The sequence below is a fragment of the Psammomys obesus genome, unplaced genomic scaffold (assembly GCF_907164565.1).
Source record: "Psammomys obesus unplaced genomic scaffold, mPsaObe1.curated_primary_1811, whole genome shotgun sequence".
Taxonomy (NCBI): domain Eukaryota; kingdom Metazoa; phylum Chordata; class Mammalia; order Rodentia; family Muridae; genus Psammomys; species Psammomys obesus.
In genome coordinates, this window is record NW_026596073.1 from 24,139,718 (window position 1) to 24,156,949 (window position 17,232).

Below are 17,232 nucleotides of genomic sequence, written 5' to 3' on the forward strand. Positions count from 1 at the left end.
GAGTGGTGGGATTACACAAGCTGTGCAGTGCAGAGGTTGGGACCTCAGGCTTCCTGCAGGCTAAGGATAGGCTTTACCAATGGTGTTGCATCTCCAGTCCCCAAATCGTTTGTTTAAAACTACATTCCACGTGCACTTTGAATGCACTGCCCAGTTTGGTGATAGCTGATTCAGTTTCCAAATTTCTTTTGGCTCATTTCTGTGCCCTTCCTGAATTTATTCTTTTATGCAACAAATATTTATTGAGCATGTGTCCTGTTTCAGACATCATTCTCTGCACTGCAAAGGTATCAGTGAAGAAGGCAAAGTCCCTTTCCTTGTGAAAGTTAGTCTACATCGTACAGGACATGATTGTTTTACATTAGATGCGATAATAAACATGGGTAGAGGAAAATATACCGGCTGTATTTAATATTGGCTTATCATCCTCCTTTTGTTGAGAACTAATAAAAATACTGGAAGAAATGATAGAATTGTGGGCCATTCATGTAACTACTTGTTTGTTTGATTATTTTTATTTGTTGCATAACAAATATAGTTGAAAAGGTTTCAATTTGAGAAGAGTGCAGTATAAATTCTGAGCTGATTGCACTTGGTTAAGCCCATCTATCTGCATCTTTAATATAAGGGAGAGAGAAAGAGACAGGGAGAGAAAGAGAGAGACTGGGAATCTTTAGTTAAGTACATGTAGATTGGGGTAAGAACTCAGTTGCATCAGTGGGTCCACTTTTACATATTGTTAAACAAACTGCTGACAAATTTGCTTGATACTTTTATGTTAGAACTTCCCAATTCAGAAAAGGAAAATGGCGCCTCTTTAGTGCATTCAATAGAATTGCGTTGTTTTAGCTAATATGTCTGAATCAGTAAGATCACATAGAATTGTTTGCTTTGGTGAAAAGCTTGGCTGGATCCTGGGGACTCTGCAATGAGTCAGTCAGACACCCAAAATCTGTCCTTAGGGCCTTAGGAGGTTGGAGGTTTATTGCTTGTATGTTGTGGTGGTCATCCCACTTTCAGCTCTCTCAAATTTGGGATGTGTTGATATGTGTTTATGAGCCATGAACATTTGCATAAGATTTTGTCAGTATAGAGTTTTCCAGGCTATCTTGTGCATGTCTGTATTGTCATGTATACAGGGCTGCTGCTCAGAGGGATTTATACTGTACTCATTTTCCACCTAGAAGAAGTCTGCTCAGCTGGCTGTCCTTCAGTCAAGGCTTTTCATTTGACCCTTTAAGCTATCTAAACTTTGAAGAAAAATGTAGATGTGCCCTACTGTTTGAAATGGTGTACAGATCCGGGAGGATTAATTTAAAAATTCATAAATCCTTTGTACTATGCAAATTAATGACCTCTGACCTTTGTTCCAGGTGACTTATTTTGACTTAGTTATGTCCAAATAAATGTGTTTATATAAGAGAGTTCAGTGCTACCCAAACCTGACATATTAAGCATCTCCTATGGCTCACAATGTGTACCAGCGACGAGGACCACCCTCTGTTTTCTCATTATGCCAAATAATAGAAAATGAAAATCACGCTAATCCTTCTTTCTGAGGCTGCTCTACCCCTGCAAGTACGATAAACTCAATCCAATTAAAAGTCATTACCTCTCCAAGGCTCGGCCATAGTCTATAACCCTTTGTCTCACAGTCCTCCTGGTTATCTGTCTTTATCATAAATAGAGTATTTAGTCATCTTTGACTTCAGTTTTCCGTTAATGAAAAAGAAGATCACTCATGGGCTGATGGGTGAAATCCTTGTTTTCTCTGCCCCTCACTGGACTTTTTTAAAGCGGAAGTTCATAGATGCTCATTCTGCCTGGACTTTTGTCTTATCTCCCTGTCAAGAGTGTAAATCCTTCCCAATCAGCAGTTTCACTTGATTCTTCTTTGTGATCCCCTCTTCCCGCCAGCAGCTTTGCCTGGATAAGGCTTGTTGACTGAATGACTGACGTTTTGTTGTATGCTGGAGCTATGTGGGATCACAGTTGCTAAGATTTACTAGTGATGACAAATGTTTAAAAATTGAGCGAAGGAGACCTAAAGCAAGAGCAACAAAAGTGGGGCAAGCATAATCAGGGTGTCATCCTGAACATTCAGGCGTCACTCTTCATAGGCTCACATTACAAAATTTCTCTCTGGAATAGTCTTGATTCACCCAGATTTACACGGATTCACAGTATCTTGGTCAGCAGCGTCTCAGATGCTTTGATGAGAAAAACATACTTGTCTGATTTCCTAAGAATTGGGTTCTACAATGCTGTAAAAAAATGGATATCTCTTCTGTTTATAGTCTTACTCATGTTGTCCAGATCAGCTTTGAACTGCCAGATTCAAGGGATCCTCCCACCTTCTCCTCTCTGTTGCTATGACAATGTGTATATGTCATTGTGCTTGGCAAAAAAAAAAAAAAAAAAAAAAAAAAGGATGTTTGGATCTGTTGTCTTTATTAAGTAGTGTAATGGCAGATTTGTTGTCCTCATTAAGTAGTGTGATGGCCAGATTTTAGTTCCCTTCATTGTCATAGCTGTAACCCATAGAAATAAATAAAATAAAAAAAAAAAGCTTGTTAAAGAAAAATTTATCAGACTAGGACCTTTAAAATAATGTTTTCATCCTACACTGAATAATGAAAAAGAAGCACTTGGGTGTGTTTTTTTCTGGTAGCTGTGGTTAAGTTTGACTATTGTAGGCAGATGTGGATAGTCCTTGGGTGGATCTCCATCTGGTGCTAATATGGGGCATCAGTAAGCAGTAGGGATGCTTTTTATTTTTCTTTCTAACTTTTGTTCTGGATGGATGCAGCCTCCAGGACAATATGGACAGTCTTTTCTCTCAGTACATCAACTGTTCTGAGGCCAATTAAACCCATGTCTGATCTATTTGGAGGGGCATCTAATTGCAGCTAGAAGGTGAGTGTCATACATTGGGCCCTAGGCAGCACTGGAGAGGTACATTGACTCTTTAAGGCAGTCCTATGCCATTCGTTGTAGAACTTACAGTCCTTCTCAGTGAGGTTTATCATGTGCCAATGTGTGCTCGGCAACTGCGTGACAGAGATATGGCCTCCACTGAGCAGTTTCTCTTGGCTCATCCTGTAATAGGAAAGTGAGCGTGCTGCTTGAGAACCTGCTGACCATTTTCTGAGTCATCTGTAGCCTCAGCAAGAGTAAATAATTCCTATATTTCTCTTCAGATTACTGTCAAGAATGTGGTGATATTCTGAAACATACATGAACAGAAAGTGTATTTCTACCAATGATTAAAAATAAGATGTCTATTCTTAAATAAACCAAAGCAATAAATTGGTGCATATTGCTGTTCCTTGGAACCTATGGAAAACTGTAGATGACTCTTGAAGACAAAGCACCTCAATCTTCCCTCTTTAATAAAATAACAGTACTTGCCTCAAACCTACACAAACCTTCTATGAACGTTAAGCCATTGCTAGGTTACTTCCAATAACTACTACAGTGCCACAGCTACTTAAATACTTGTTCCACTGAATTGCCTAGGAACAATGACGGGAAGAGAAAGTGTGTGAGTTCAGTAGAGACATTGCCATATGTGTGAATATCTTCCATCTGTTGTCGGTTGAATCTCTGGACGCGAAGAGTTTGTAGATACAAAAAGGCCAATGGCATCTGGTTTTCATCAGTCTAAGGCTGGAGATGTCCAACTGCACAGGGACCCACATTCAGTTCTTGTTACAGTCTTCACTGCTCTGAACCTCAGCTTAGTCCTCTTCTGTGGCACTGTCAAATGCCTCCTACCACTTCTGCCTTTCTATTCAGGGCTAATCTACCTCTATCGTCTTCAGTTTCCTATCCATCTCTATCAGCTCTGTGAGATCCAGTCGCAATGTGTTACTGAAAAACGTCTTCAAATGGACACACAAGTAAGCCCAAGTGCTATCATCTTTGGCAAAGGCTATAGCCTTGACAGTTGTTCCTCCGATTCCCTTTTGAGTGCTAGAAAGAGATTTAAACCCAGATCCCGACGCAGTCTTTCCATGGAGTTTCAATTGAAATGTGCAGCAGAAGCATTCAGATAATACCGGCAATGCCTGGAACATCTGTTTAAACCTTCACTTTTCATATCATGGAGCCTTCCAAAGAGTCTGAAAGTCAAATGTATGTTTATTCCACGGGGGAAACTTTATCAACCAGTGCAAAAGTTTACTGGCACCAGCTTGTGATATAATGGGCAGTTTAAATCCTGCTAACTGCAAATAATTTTTCAACGGTGTTTATGATTGTGATAGAGCTTAGTGAGGCAGAAGAACAGACAGCATAAATATTTCAACAAAAGCCTATTGTGCCAGAGACATAAATAAATTAGACCCGGTTTGTAAATAAATTTAGTCTTGCAAACATTTATAATCTTCTCTTGCTATACACTGTGGTAATTTATGCAGAAGAGGTCCCGGATGCTTTTCGTAAGAAGTCAGGTGTCATTTGGAGGCTCTGCCTGGTGCCCATCAACTGTCTCAGACTGTGTGACTCAACTAGGCAGGAAGGATACTGTACAGATCGCCTAATGCCACTAGTTATTACACATGTTGATAATGACAGTTCCCAGACTCCAGGCACAGCTTGGTAGTCTATGAAGTTGTCACACTATATCATTCCGTTAAATACCCAGCTTGTGTTACCACTTAACAATGTTGAAATTACCCCTTCTCCAATCATCAGTGTGGCCGGTACACACACATACACACACACACATCTGTTCACATTTTTCTGAAAACAATTTTTTCAAAGTGTATAATGTTTTCTCAAATTAAACAAGAATGTTTTCCTTCATGTTTTTAGTGACATCCTACCCCCACAATTTTGAATGATTTCACATTTCATGTGATGTGGTGTTGGGAAACTCAATCTGGCACCCTTTAGAGTGTAGAATGGGCCGGCAGATTGTACTCCTTGGCAACATCTAGACTTATTTACACCAAAGATACTGTATTTGCAACCAGAACAGACCTGAAGGTAGCTGACTAGAGGGAAATTCCCCATCATGGTGTCTTATGACACAAAGCGCTGTTATCTTTTTATTACCAAACTTATGATAACAAGGACCACCTCTCATTTGAAAAAAAAAAATAACCCTAAGTTTGAGAGTCTAAGAGAATTTCATTCTTTTGGGTACTCTCTGCTTCCTTTCAAGCCGAGTGCACTTATGTGAATGTTTAATGGCTTGCTCACATTCCTCTTTCTCAGCAAGCCACAACTCCCTCTTCTGCCAGACATGCATAATTATTTTCTTTTCTTTATGCGGGGCTCCTGGCTGGAAGAAAGTTCTTCTGTTTCATAGCAGTAGGGAAGGTCTCCGTCAGCTCTGCTGTGGAATGGACCCGAGCTCACACAAGCTCCTTACTCACAGCACCGGCAGCGCAGCTTGGCTTTTTGCACTTCCTGGGGGCTCTCAATTCCTTTGCTTCCTGATCTTCACCTTCCGCAGCAGTTTCGCCTCTCTGTTTCCGGGAGCAGTTTGACTCTCCTCTCCCAGTATATACCAGAATACAATATCCTTGCCAGGGAAGGCAAGACTGCACTTTTTTCCTTCTTCAGTCTTTAGCTCCTGAGTTTTGATCTCTTCTTCGGAATCGAGAAGGAGTTTTGGCAAAAGGCACCAAGCCACCCTTAGGCAGCCTTAATGAATAGACTGGGGCAATAGACAGAACCAACTGCCTGAACAGAGCTGTGGTCAGAGACCGGTCGCTCTCCCGCCAGCGGAGGCCCACGAATCCTCCAGCCCGTCTCAGCCACCCTTTAAACACTCTCTGCAAGGAAGCAAATCAGATCACTTCTTAGCATGCTTTCCTCTGAAACCACCGTCAACAACATAAACAAATTAGCCATAGTAAACCACACATTCTGCCCACACAGAAACCACAGCCCTCACCAGAGGGCAGTGTACTTAATGTGAGAATAACAGCCCAGCTTTATAAGCCTCCGCTGGGAATAAATTCCAGTTGCACTGGTTAGAGCAGGGCTTCCGAGCCTGAGTAGATTCTCGCCTAGGTTATATACAGGTTGTGGCAGAGCCAATCAATTCTCAGTGTCTTTCCAGGAAATACATTTTCTGAATTTCTACATGTCAGGCTTTGATCATTCTCCGATTTTCAGGATGCGGATCTGCTAACGCTTGAACGGCGTGGACCTGGATATAAACTTGCCCAACATGCTATTGCATGGGATTAGGAACAGGGCCTACAAGGAGCGGCGGCTCTCTAGCTCTGCCTCTAACTGGCTCCAGAGTTCAGAGGTGTTACCAGGTGGAGACCTCCACGCAACCACCTCTTTCACCGCTGCGTTCCCAAGCTTTATGGTCCTCCATCTTGACCCCCGGGGAGTTGTGAAATAGTCTCTATACCTTCCTCATGCTGATATACTTCCTTTCTTGACAATGGCTAGTCCTTAACCATCGCTGTCCAGCCCTAAACCAATGTGTTCCGTCATCAGTAAATTCCTGCCTGTGATAGTGTTTTCTTAAATACCTGTTTAAACAGTGATTTAGATAAGAGTGTCCCATTTGTGTGCAGCAGGAAATGCCTGCCTTCTTTTAGATATGCTGGCAAATAATTGCTGTAGATAGGGCTTGAATGCTGAAAGGCTGTACCCTGCTCGTTGCAGATGTCTGAGAAATAACCTGCCAGTGGGCTGAGATGTAAATAGGGGACATTTCTACTTTCCTTTAAGTGAATCTGAAGCAAAGTCACTTTGGGGATATAAAAGGCTTATGGAAAAAAAAAAGCCGTTAGGTCAGAGGTTGCCAAAAATCTCTTAAAAATTTGTACTGCTAAATGCGAGTTCAGGCAAATGGCTGTACTGTGAAAGGGCACTGTCTGGCAGGTCATGAGTCTGGTCCTACCCGGTCTTCGAGTATGAACTGGTGACTAGGCTCCCTAACAACAGAATATGCCAAACATTAACCAGGTCATACTTTCCCTCTGGGCATTACCCACAGACCTTTAGTGTCTCTATTTTGTTGTGTTGGGGTCTGTAAATAGATGCTAAAGGCTTTACTTGTACCTTAGCTATGAGTTTTCTAGCAACTTCTTTCCATAACTATGTGAAAAGAAGCTTAGTACCATTTCTGAAGAGAAGCTTCCGGAAGTGGCTAAGCTCATCTCACAATAGCTTAGGAGCTACCCATTTAACTCCTCAACCATATTGTTCAGTGAAATGCCTGAAATTTCTAGGATGGTGAAAAAGCTCTTAACCAGGTTTACAAGCAACTGGAAAGGCAAGTGCTATGCCATAATATACATATATATATATATATATATATATATATATATATATATATATATATATATATATATATTATATATATATACACACAGAGACCAGAGTAGAAACATGCCATTGAAGAGTGTTTTCTTTTCACCGTTTTTGGGAGCTTGGTGCTTTGAAGGCTGTCCACCGCGACCCCTCTGGGACAGTGACCTTTCTAGGAGACACCTCTGCATCTGAAACTGTGCTGCTAGATTCTTGTCTAATCCTTTACAGATTGTTTTTCAGCTTTGTGGAAATCTATTTTGCTCATTTTTATAGTTTCCTTTCCTCATTTCACTGGGATGTTAAATTTAATTTTCTTGGGGGACATTTTAGACTATTTCAGTGGCCAGTTCATTGCCTCCTTCTTTGCTCTGTTTGTGTATCTGGTATTATTTGGGCTCCTCCCTTTCCCCCACATGTTCAATGGTTCTGCCACTGGTGGAGAAAAGCTGGTCCCTGACATCCTTTGATTTCTCATAAACATGCCTCTGTCACCACTCAGGAATTGTCCTGAGGAGGGAAGAAGAGCATGTCCTGTTTTAATTTGGAAAGGAAACTGAAGTCTTCCCCCTCCCTTCCCTGGCCACTGGACTCCTAGACTCATGTCCATATGCTCACGTCCTCCCTGGAGGTCCCTGGTGGGGCCTGAGGTTTGGCCGAGCTCCTCTCCTGATGCTGGGCACACATCCTCTGCTCTCAGCCACGTGTAATCCTTCCTGTCTGCTTGTGAGTTGGGCACAGAGTACAGGCGCTTGGGCCCAACCTCTCCTTTAGCAGCAATTAACCTTTACTGCAGAGCTTCCTTTGAAGTTTGCTCGTGTTTTTATTACAAAACTGCAATGAGGAACATAATGGGGGGAAATGTCTAAATTTCTGAGTTACCTAATCTGTTCAATTCCCTAGTTGGGCTCCTCTTGGCAGCTGTTTCATGCAGCTATGATCTCAACAGTCTGTCTGAGATCTCAAATCGTGTTTCTGTCTCAGCCTATTTTTAAGATTAGGGAGCTGCTAAGTACCACACACACACACACACACACACACACACACACCCCACAGCACACCACTCACATACTAGCAAATGCGCATGGATATGCATATTATCGGCAAGTTTGTACAGCCAAGTCAACATGATTTCTTGTTTGGTCACTCCACTTTATAGCTAAACTACAACGATGTGCTTTAAATATTAGTGTTAACATTGCATTAGTTGCTGAAGACTTTCTATCAATGAACTGATGTCGTGAGCAGAAAGGAAAACATTTCCGCTACCATCAGCAAGGACGGCACAGAGTGATAAGCATTTCAATGGCCATTAGATGCTATTAATGGGTGAAACTCAGGCGTTTGAATGGCATCTGCCCAGAAGATTTTCAGTTAAACTAAGCAGAGAAGCCAAAAGAAACAAATGGTGAGTTATATAAATCCCACAAAAAGAGAAAGCATTTTAGGCCAGCCTTGCAAATAAGGGCCAAAGAATTATAAGTGAAACGACATTTTTTTTTTCCTAGCCTGCCGTTCATAGGAGCTCAAATAAATGAAATCATTTTTTCTCTGCTTTTCACTGAGTAGTAAATCACTGGTAATCCAGGGCTGGAAGAAAAGCATCTATGAAACTCAAAGAAAATATAAGAGAACACCCCACCCCTGTAAGAATAGGTGAGGACTTTCTAAGAAAGTGTAAAAAAAAACAAAGACATCATGGACTTAGTTCCACTAAAGTTAAAAAGTTCTGTTACTATATCAAATAGCAAATTATAGACAAAATGAACAAAAGTACATCAAAGGGCTAGTTTTTTATCATTAATAAGACAGAGTTGAAGATTTCTCCCATTTAAAAAATGAGAGAAGCTATGCATAATATGTAGTGGAAGAAGTATGAATGATTGATAACATTTAGTAATCACTAAACTATAAATTTTAAAAATGATAAATATTTTTTCCTACTGATAAAAATGAAAAAATAGGACATAGTAGTACCTGTAAGTGTGGCTGGTAGGAGTATAAATTGATTGATGTATTTGGAAAAGAAATTTTTAATACTTACTAGGTTTTATTTAGCTTTTAATGAGGATCCAATCTAAGAAAATTGAAATGAGTGAATACAAATATTTATGTAGAGGATATTTATTTTGCTGATACTATGGTAAAAAAAAACTAAGAGCGTAGAAACGTTTCACTGACTATGGATTCCTATAATAGAAGAACATACAGAAATTACATGTAAGTTTAGAAAACGGGGAAAAAAGAGAAAACATTCACAATAAACTATCAAATGAAAAGGCTGAACAACAAATTACTTACATAGGAGCCATACTTTTTATGAAACACAATCCTAGGCATATGTTTAAAGAAAGGAAAAAGCAAGTAGCCTGTAAAAGAAAGAGAAAACTCGGTTCAAACAGTTGCTAATTGTAGGTAGCCTGCTTAGCATCTTTTACTATCAGATTCTCCATTTGAAGAACAACAAACTATTTTTTTCACATCATTTTTTTCCTCGACTGTGGTGAGTGTCTAAACGAGAGAGCCTGGACGCAGCAGTGAATGCTGTTATTATTGGTATTAAGTTTTCAATCTTCCCCTTGGATTCTGATGTTGTCCAAGTGAAACTCTTTCTTACTGGAATCCTGGAGAGTTATTCAGACAGCCTCAGAAATGAGTAGGGTCTAACTGAAGTGTGGGCTGTTGATTGGTCTCTCGGGATATGAGAATACTTAAAATTTGAATTGAACAAGTTGATTTCCAGTAGTATTTCCCAAGCCATTGCCTAAAATCCAACAATAAGCTTTTCTTCCTGTCCTCACCGAGTTAATGACACAATCAAAGGATGCATGAAGCGAATTACAGGTAGAGGCAGCTCAGCTCCAAGAAGTTACAAGGGTTATTTATCTTTATGGGCCCACTGATGTACGTTACACTTCCTACCTGATAGTTACCTGTTGTAAATGTGCCCAATCTGTCAGAGCAACGTCCAGGAAATCTTTAATTGACTACAGCTATAGCCCAGGGAATACATCTACCCATTTCCCCCCAATAACAGAGATTTAATGGAGAAAGAATAATGGAGGTTGTTTTTCATTTAGATGGAATGTTTTAGCAGCCTTTTGGAGAGTTATTGAGTAATGTCCATAAAAGTGTTAGTTTATTCTCACTTATGCAAATACTCAATATGCTTTGATAAATTGCATTCGTGCTGAAAATTTTATAAATGCTAGATTGTGTTGAAATATGATTGCATGCTTTGATAGGTAAAAAGTCAGCAGTTTTATAGTTCCATTTTTGTCATCCCAGCTCTTTTTAGATTTAATTCAAATGATACTAGCTGGATGGTGGCTAAAGACAGATTGCCTGAGCTTTTGTCTATGCAGCAGGCAGGAAGCATGCGTATCTTGCTGGAGCTGGGTTCCCAGCACTCTCATTTAGACTCTGAACAGGGAGAATTTGTGGGGAACAAGGAGACCATAGGATTCACTATGTTAGTGGGATGGCACAGATTCAATCATCTCGGTCTCTTTCTAGGATTTGAGACTCTTTTGTTAGACCTGAGAGTTTGACTGATTTAACTCAGGGAGGAAATTTACTGGCCTTTCATTGAGAATTACTGGAAGAATATTGTTTTCTACTTGTTTAGGTGTTTTTTTTTATTCTCTACTTCTTAGATTGGGAGGTTTATAAATCCCATGATGTTATTCACTTTGTAGCATTCCTTAATGAAAATAAAAATCTTGACAATGAGCAATGACTTACTTTGAGGATTTATATTGTAACTTTCCATTTATGGCAGTTAAATGCTACAATTCTAGAGAAATGCCATTGATTTTTAATTTTAATTTATTATGATTATTTATTTATTTATTTCTGAGACATGGTGATACCCTATAGCCAAGGTCTGTTTTAAACTACTGAGCTTGCAGAGTCCTTCTGCCTCTAGTCTTCCAACGAACTGACACCTTAGGTCTGTGTTACTGTGTCTGGTTTGGGAATGGTTTCTGTGTGTTTTTCCTGCATCCAAACTGTTAATGAGTATTTTGATGAAGTATGAACTTAAATTGAATTTTCAAGCGCATTCATGTTCTCTCTGGAGTGTTATTAAAATAACTTTTTGATGCTTGATATGAACAAAAAGTCTGAAAATCTACCTTGCTCCACTTTATTTTTTTAAAGGTAGTTGTGAGGATCAAAATAATTTCCAATTTTCAGTAGGGTAATTTTTGATTTGGTATAATGGTTCAATGAAATTATATGTAAGGTTAGCTATCTATTTAATTAATCTGTTCATTAAAGAGGTATGTGCAGAATCACGTGGAGAATTCTCTTGAAGTGAAAATTCCAAGGATCTATCTCCTTGGTCGAGAGAAAACATTAAACTCCAAGTGGCAATGCCTATTATTTGATTGCAGAAAAGAAAGAGAAAATTCTGTAAGCTTATAGAGGAAGGAGGTATTTGTATTGACTGGGATGTTGACAGGACATGTGGGAACCCAACTTGGAGCTTGACCTGGAAGGAAGATTGGTAATTGGTTAGACTAGAGATAGGGGTGGATAGCCACGATGGAAAAAAAAAAAAAAACTGCTTGCCAAGTTCAGGAGGCAAAGATCAGCTTGTAGCTCAAGCTATCCCTGTTGAGGAGTGTTGAAAATCAAGAGGGAATGTCTTCAAAAAGAGATTTTTTTTTTCTACTTTAGCTTGAGAACCTGGAAGCCATTAGAGCCTGTTGGGCAGGAAGGAAGATGTGCTGGGAAGATGACTTCAGTATTGGGACCTAAAGTCAAGAGTCTGGTAGTCTGGAGACCAATGAAGAACATGCACTGTTAGAAAATTTAGATGCTAAATGTGATTGGAAAAAAGATCAGATGAAATTAATGAATTTTGTGAAAGAACAGATTATAAGAAAAAGAGAGCGAATCTCGGTGTTACTTTGAAGCATCTAACATGGACAATTAGGGAAAAGATAACACTCCTAGTTGGATTGAGGAAATGGCCAAGGTCCTCAATTAGAGGGCAGGTGACAATGGTCACGATTTTGCACATCATGCTGAACTTGAGTGATAATGAACTGGCATGCTGAGAACTACGTAAGAAACACAACCTTGCACCCTTTACTTTGGTCACAGGCTTGATTTAAATGTTTGAATAAAAACCTAGACTTTCATTAAAAGATAGCTTTGCATGTATTATTGCTCTTATTTTATGGAACTGCAAGAAGCAGGATCCAGTACTCAATGGAAAGTTGCTGATGAGTGGCATTGTGACTTTCTGTAATGAATCAGGGAATAAATTATGATAGAATGTCTTTTACCTTGTAGCCCATAACCCATCTCAGAAGGCTTTCATAAAACATACAACTGTAGGGTTGGTAAGAGACTAAAGGTCGCTGATCTGAGACTGGAGTTCTTCCATATCATGAATGACTCCTGGTTACCTAGGCTATGATAGAAATGCTATGGCAACAATCATAAGCCATCCAGTTTACCTTCTGGTGGTTCTGACCAGAATCAGCTTCCTTATCATTTTAGCCCTTTTTTCTTACTTCTGTCCTTGAGGTCCTTATGAGTCAAAGCAACATGGATTGACTTTCTGTTCATAACTCTAAAAGAGAAAGACACATACCTACTTTGCTTAATAACAATGGAAAATTCCCTCCAGCTGGTGAGAAATTCTACTCAGCCATTATTCTTTCCATTCCCTTACCTTCTTCCTAAAGTCCTAAATATATATATATATTGTGAAGACCTCAATGTCTCATGGTATATTCAGAGACTTCTGGTGTGGGACTGTGCTTTTTTGAGAAATCCTTAAAGCCACTGTAAACAGGGCTTAGCCTTTGTCTCTTCCCTAGGATTCTTCTTTATACAGAGGCAGTGAACTCTCTGACTTGGCAGTCTGGAGAATTTTTTTCCTCTTTTTGGTACACTTAACATGAGCGTACCAAAAGATAAAGAGACCTCCTGTCTCTTCACCTTTGAAAATTTGTCAGTTTTGTTTTATGTACATAGATGTTTGCCTGCATGCATGTATGTGTACCATGTGCTTGTCTGGTGCCTGCAGATGCCAGAAGAAGGTGTCAGGTTTCTTGGAACTAAAGTTACAAGTAGTTACAATTAATTACTGTGTAGGTGCGGGAAACCAAACACAAGTATTCTGCAAGAGCAGCAAGTATGGGAAGCCATTGAGCAAGCTGTCCAGACCCCAGATCTACCTAATTTTACAAATGATTTTAGCTTTTAGGACTTTTCAGTTTCTACAGAATGAGCTACTGAAGCAGGGAAATACCAAGAGCTTGATGACTTGTCTGAAATAGAAAAAACAAAAACAAAACCCACTAACAGAAGAAGGATAAACACAGACTACTACTCCATTAATAATCTGGCTGCACACATTTGAGCCTTGTTATACATGGCAGCCTTTGGAGTGCTTGGCAGCCTGTTGCATTTGTTTTGAGATTCTATGACTTGATCGATCCAACTTTCTGTTGTGGTATATACATAGTCCTGTTGGCTCTCGGTTTGGGGTGGCTTGGGGGTAGTAGTTGCCTATGTTACTCGTTATCTCTATTTTATTCACACTCACTGATAAATAAGCTGCCGGGAACTTTGCCTGTGGGTGATGGGTAGGGCTGGCCTGTGCAATATTAAAAGTTGAGGATTAACATACTGGGTTTATTACTTTATCCCAGATAAAGTAGAAGACATAATCCATCCCCTTCCCCTGGGAATAACAATTTTTTAATGGGACACATTTTTAACAATGGTCTTCTCTGTTTTGCTTGCAGTGAACAACTTACCATGGTTACTACCCCGATGGAATTTTGTCTCAGTTTATTGGTAGAAGTTCATGAAGTTCTTATTTATTTTCAGGTAATGAGTGTGCTTATGGCAGCTACCCTGAAATACCTTTGGAAGAAATGCCAGATGCTGATGCTGATGGGATAGCCGGCGCTCCCTCCCTCCACATCCAAGAGCCATGCTCCCCTGGCACGTCCAGTGACTCTTTCACTCCCAAGGAGGGCTCTCCTTACAAAGCCCCCATCTACATCCCTGATGACATCCCCATTCCTGATGAATTTGAACTTCGAGAGTCAAATATGCCTGGAGCAGGACTTGGAATATGGACCAAAAGGAAGATTGAAATAGGTGAAAAGTTTGGGCCATATATGGGAGAGCAGAGGGAGGACCTGAAAGACTCCAGCTATGGATGGGAGGTAAGAACATCTTTTGATTTAGCACGCATGTGCATTCAAGTCTATAAAGAGACTAATTTCATATGTGACCATGAGGATATTCCTTTTGGGGGAGCCCGTCTTCATTGATGTTTAAGGATCAACTCCCTTACAATCTCACTGTTTGATAAAGCAATGTGTTGCTTAAAGGAAGAGCGCGGTAAAAGGGATCACAGCTGAAGAATGGGCAAAGGAGCATATCAGTCTAAAAAGATGAAAAGAAGCAGCTGTGGTTTCTCAGTTGCCATTCAGAATATCATAAATAGCACGCGGGGTTAGCAGACAAAGTTACTTATAAGAAATGTACATCGCATGTTACCTTTTATTACATGGAGAAGGCTTGAAGGATTGGAGTAAAGCATACTTTTTCTGTAGTGTTTTGTCAAGCTGGTTTTACTTTCATTCTATATTTTCCTTTCCCTATGTCCTCCTCTCATATAGTTCACCTCCTTTTAACAAAAAATACTATTTTTTTACTCTACATGCAGTCGTCATCACAGAAATCTGTGATGATGCTTTACATCTTAATTGATTTAATGGATAATTCATATATGAAAATAAGAGCACCAGGTAATTATAGAATTAGTCACTAGTTTCAGCTGTTCGGTGCCTAGAACCCATCAGGCAGCATCCAACAATTGATGTCATCAGTAACAATATTTCATCCCATTTCATTTCAAAAAGGACAGGTGATGTGCAGTTTTAAATTCATCGCTTTGTCACTTTTTTTCCCATTTTATTCTAATACAGTATTATATATATAAATATATATATATATTACATTTATTTTTTTTAATTTTTATTTTCATTGCTTGAAATGGAGTTTTTTCTTGACCAGATCAACCTGGAACTCTCACTCCTCTTGACTCAGCCTCCCAGCAGACGCTGGGATTACAGGCATAGGCCGTCAAGTCTGGCTTATTTTTATACTTTGAAAAATGTTGTGAACTAAACCGTAATGTCATAATTTCTGGAAAACCTGGTCTGTAGCAGAAAAACTTGTAGGCAGCTTCTGCACAGGTCAACAGTGGTTGTAGACATGCGTGAGAGCATGCCCTTTGCGACATTTCAGCTGGATGAAAATCAGATAAACAGGATTTATTTTGGTATGTTCTCTTAATATTTATGATCATTAATAGAATATCTGGTTAGCTTTTAAATAGAAATGAATATGCAGTCCCTGCAGGATGTAATTTCAACTTTTTGTCCTCTTGACTTTTGTGTGTCCCTTTGTAAAATGTATTCAAAATTCCACAATGAAAACAGCTCTTATTCAAATTCTGAAGTGCCAAAGGTTAAGTTCTGGCTTAAACATGGTTGCAGGTGAGCAGTTTTTTGTAGTTTTGTCCCTGGCCATATCCTTGGGAAGGGTGTGGCATACTAAAATTACTTTTAGACACATGTGTTAATAAGAGGTTTTCAAAACCACTGTAGCATTAATGGATATGTGAGTCTGAATGTTTTAAGTGAAATGTGCATGAATTTTACGTCATTATTGTTAACCTTAAAATAATGGCTATCAACAGTCTAATAATAAGTAACTCATTAAACTTTTATTACCAAATCTCTGGAGTTAAACAAGTGTAGCTCTGGTCAAGATTCTCCAGAAGTCTAGGAATGGACAGAACTTAACTGTGAAATCAGTTTGCAGTTACAGTGTTGCAAAGTATAGGATGAGATCTTTATAGACAGACTGCCTATGGGTTGCTCATGAACCTGGGGAAACTTTTGTATTTAAGGAAATTAAAAAATTATTAGATAATTTTTTCTCAATAGAGAAAATATCTTTTTAAAATAATTTGTTTAATTTTATTTTATGTGCGTTAGTGTGAAGGAGTCAGATCCCTTGGAATTGGTGGTACAGACAGTTGTGAGCTGCCATGTGGGTGCTGGGAATTGAACCGGGCTCCTTAATCCTTGAAATATCTTTCCAGCAGAGGAGGGAAATATCTTTAGCATGCACACCAACAGATATTAACCTTGAGCAATATAAAATCATTTGCTTCATTATGTTAAACCTGAGCTGTTTTGACTGCCTAGATTTATAGATGCTTTTGAATAGTTCATGACTTTCTGGCTGAAGATCAGGCAACCTGTTTCTGTCCTGTAAGAATCTAGCTGATGGCCAGTTTTATATCATTCTTTAATATTTTAATGCTTACCCTTTTAATTTTTTTACATTTGTGTGTGTGTGTGTGTGTACATGCACATAGGCATGTATTTCTGTGTGCCACCATACATGTGTGGAGGTCAAGGAACAACTTGTGGGAATTAGTCCTTTCCTTCTAAGATGTAGTTTCTGTGAATCAAACCCAGGTTGGCAAGCTTGGCACCAAGTTCCTTTACCTGTTGAGCCATCTTGCTAGCCCTCCCCACAATTTTAAGAATGTAGATTGTGTGCTCTGTAGATATAATGAGTAAGGAAGGCCACCGAGAAGGCCTTTTGTGGTTTTGGTAAACCTCCTTGGTGGTGTAGCTGAGCTCTAGACTCTACCTAGTTAATATAAAATCCATTCGCAATCACTTTCACATTACTTTTTGTCTACTCCTGTGTGCTCAGTTTGAATTGTCCTGATGTCATATACATCTTTAATTGTACCTGCTTCTCCTGTTATCTTATTAGACCAAAAATTTTGTTGTAACTACAAAGGCCTTTCTGGGCCGCCTTCTTCTTTTTCTTTTTCTTCTTCTTCTTCTTCTTCTTCTTCTTCTTCTTCTTCTTCTTCTT

The 17,232-nt window shown here is 39.3% G+C and overlaps 1 protein-coding gene across 8 annotated transcripts in view; it reads left to right on the top strand.

The window, feature by feature from the left end:
• Positions 1-17,232, top strand: part of Mecom (MDS1 and EVI1 complex locus) — a 549,590-nt gene that overhangs the window by 252,265 nt on the left and 280,093 nt on the right. For all 8 annotated transcript variants that reach the window (XM_055626062.1, XM_055626056.1, XM_055626057.1 and 5 more), the window contains exon 2: positions 14,143-14,486. In XM_055626062.1, the coding sequence (XP_055482037.1) occupies positions 14,143-14,486 (344 nt within the window). The remainder of the gene's footprint in view (positions 1-14,142; positions 14,487-17,232) is intronic.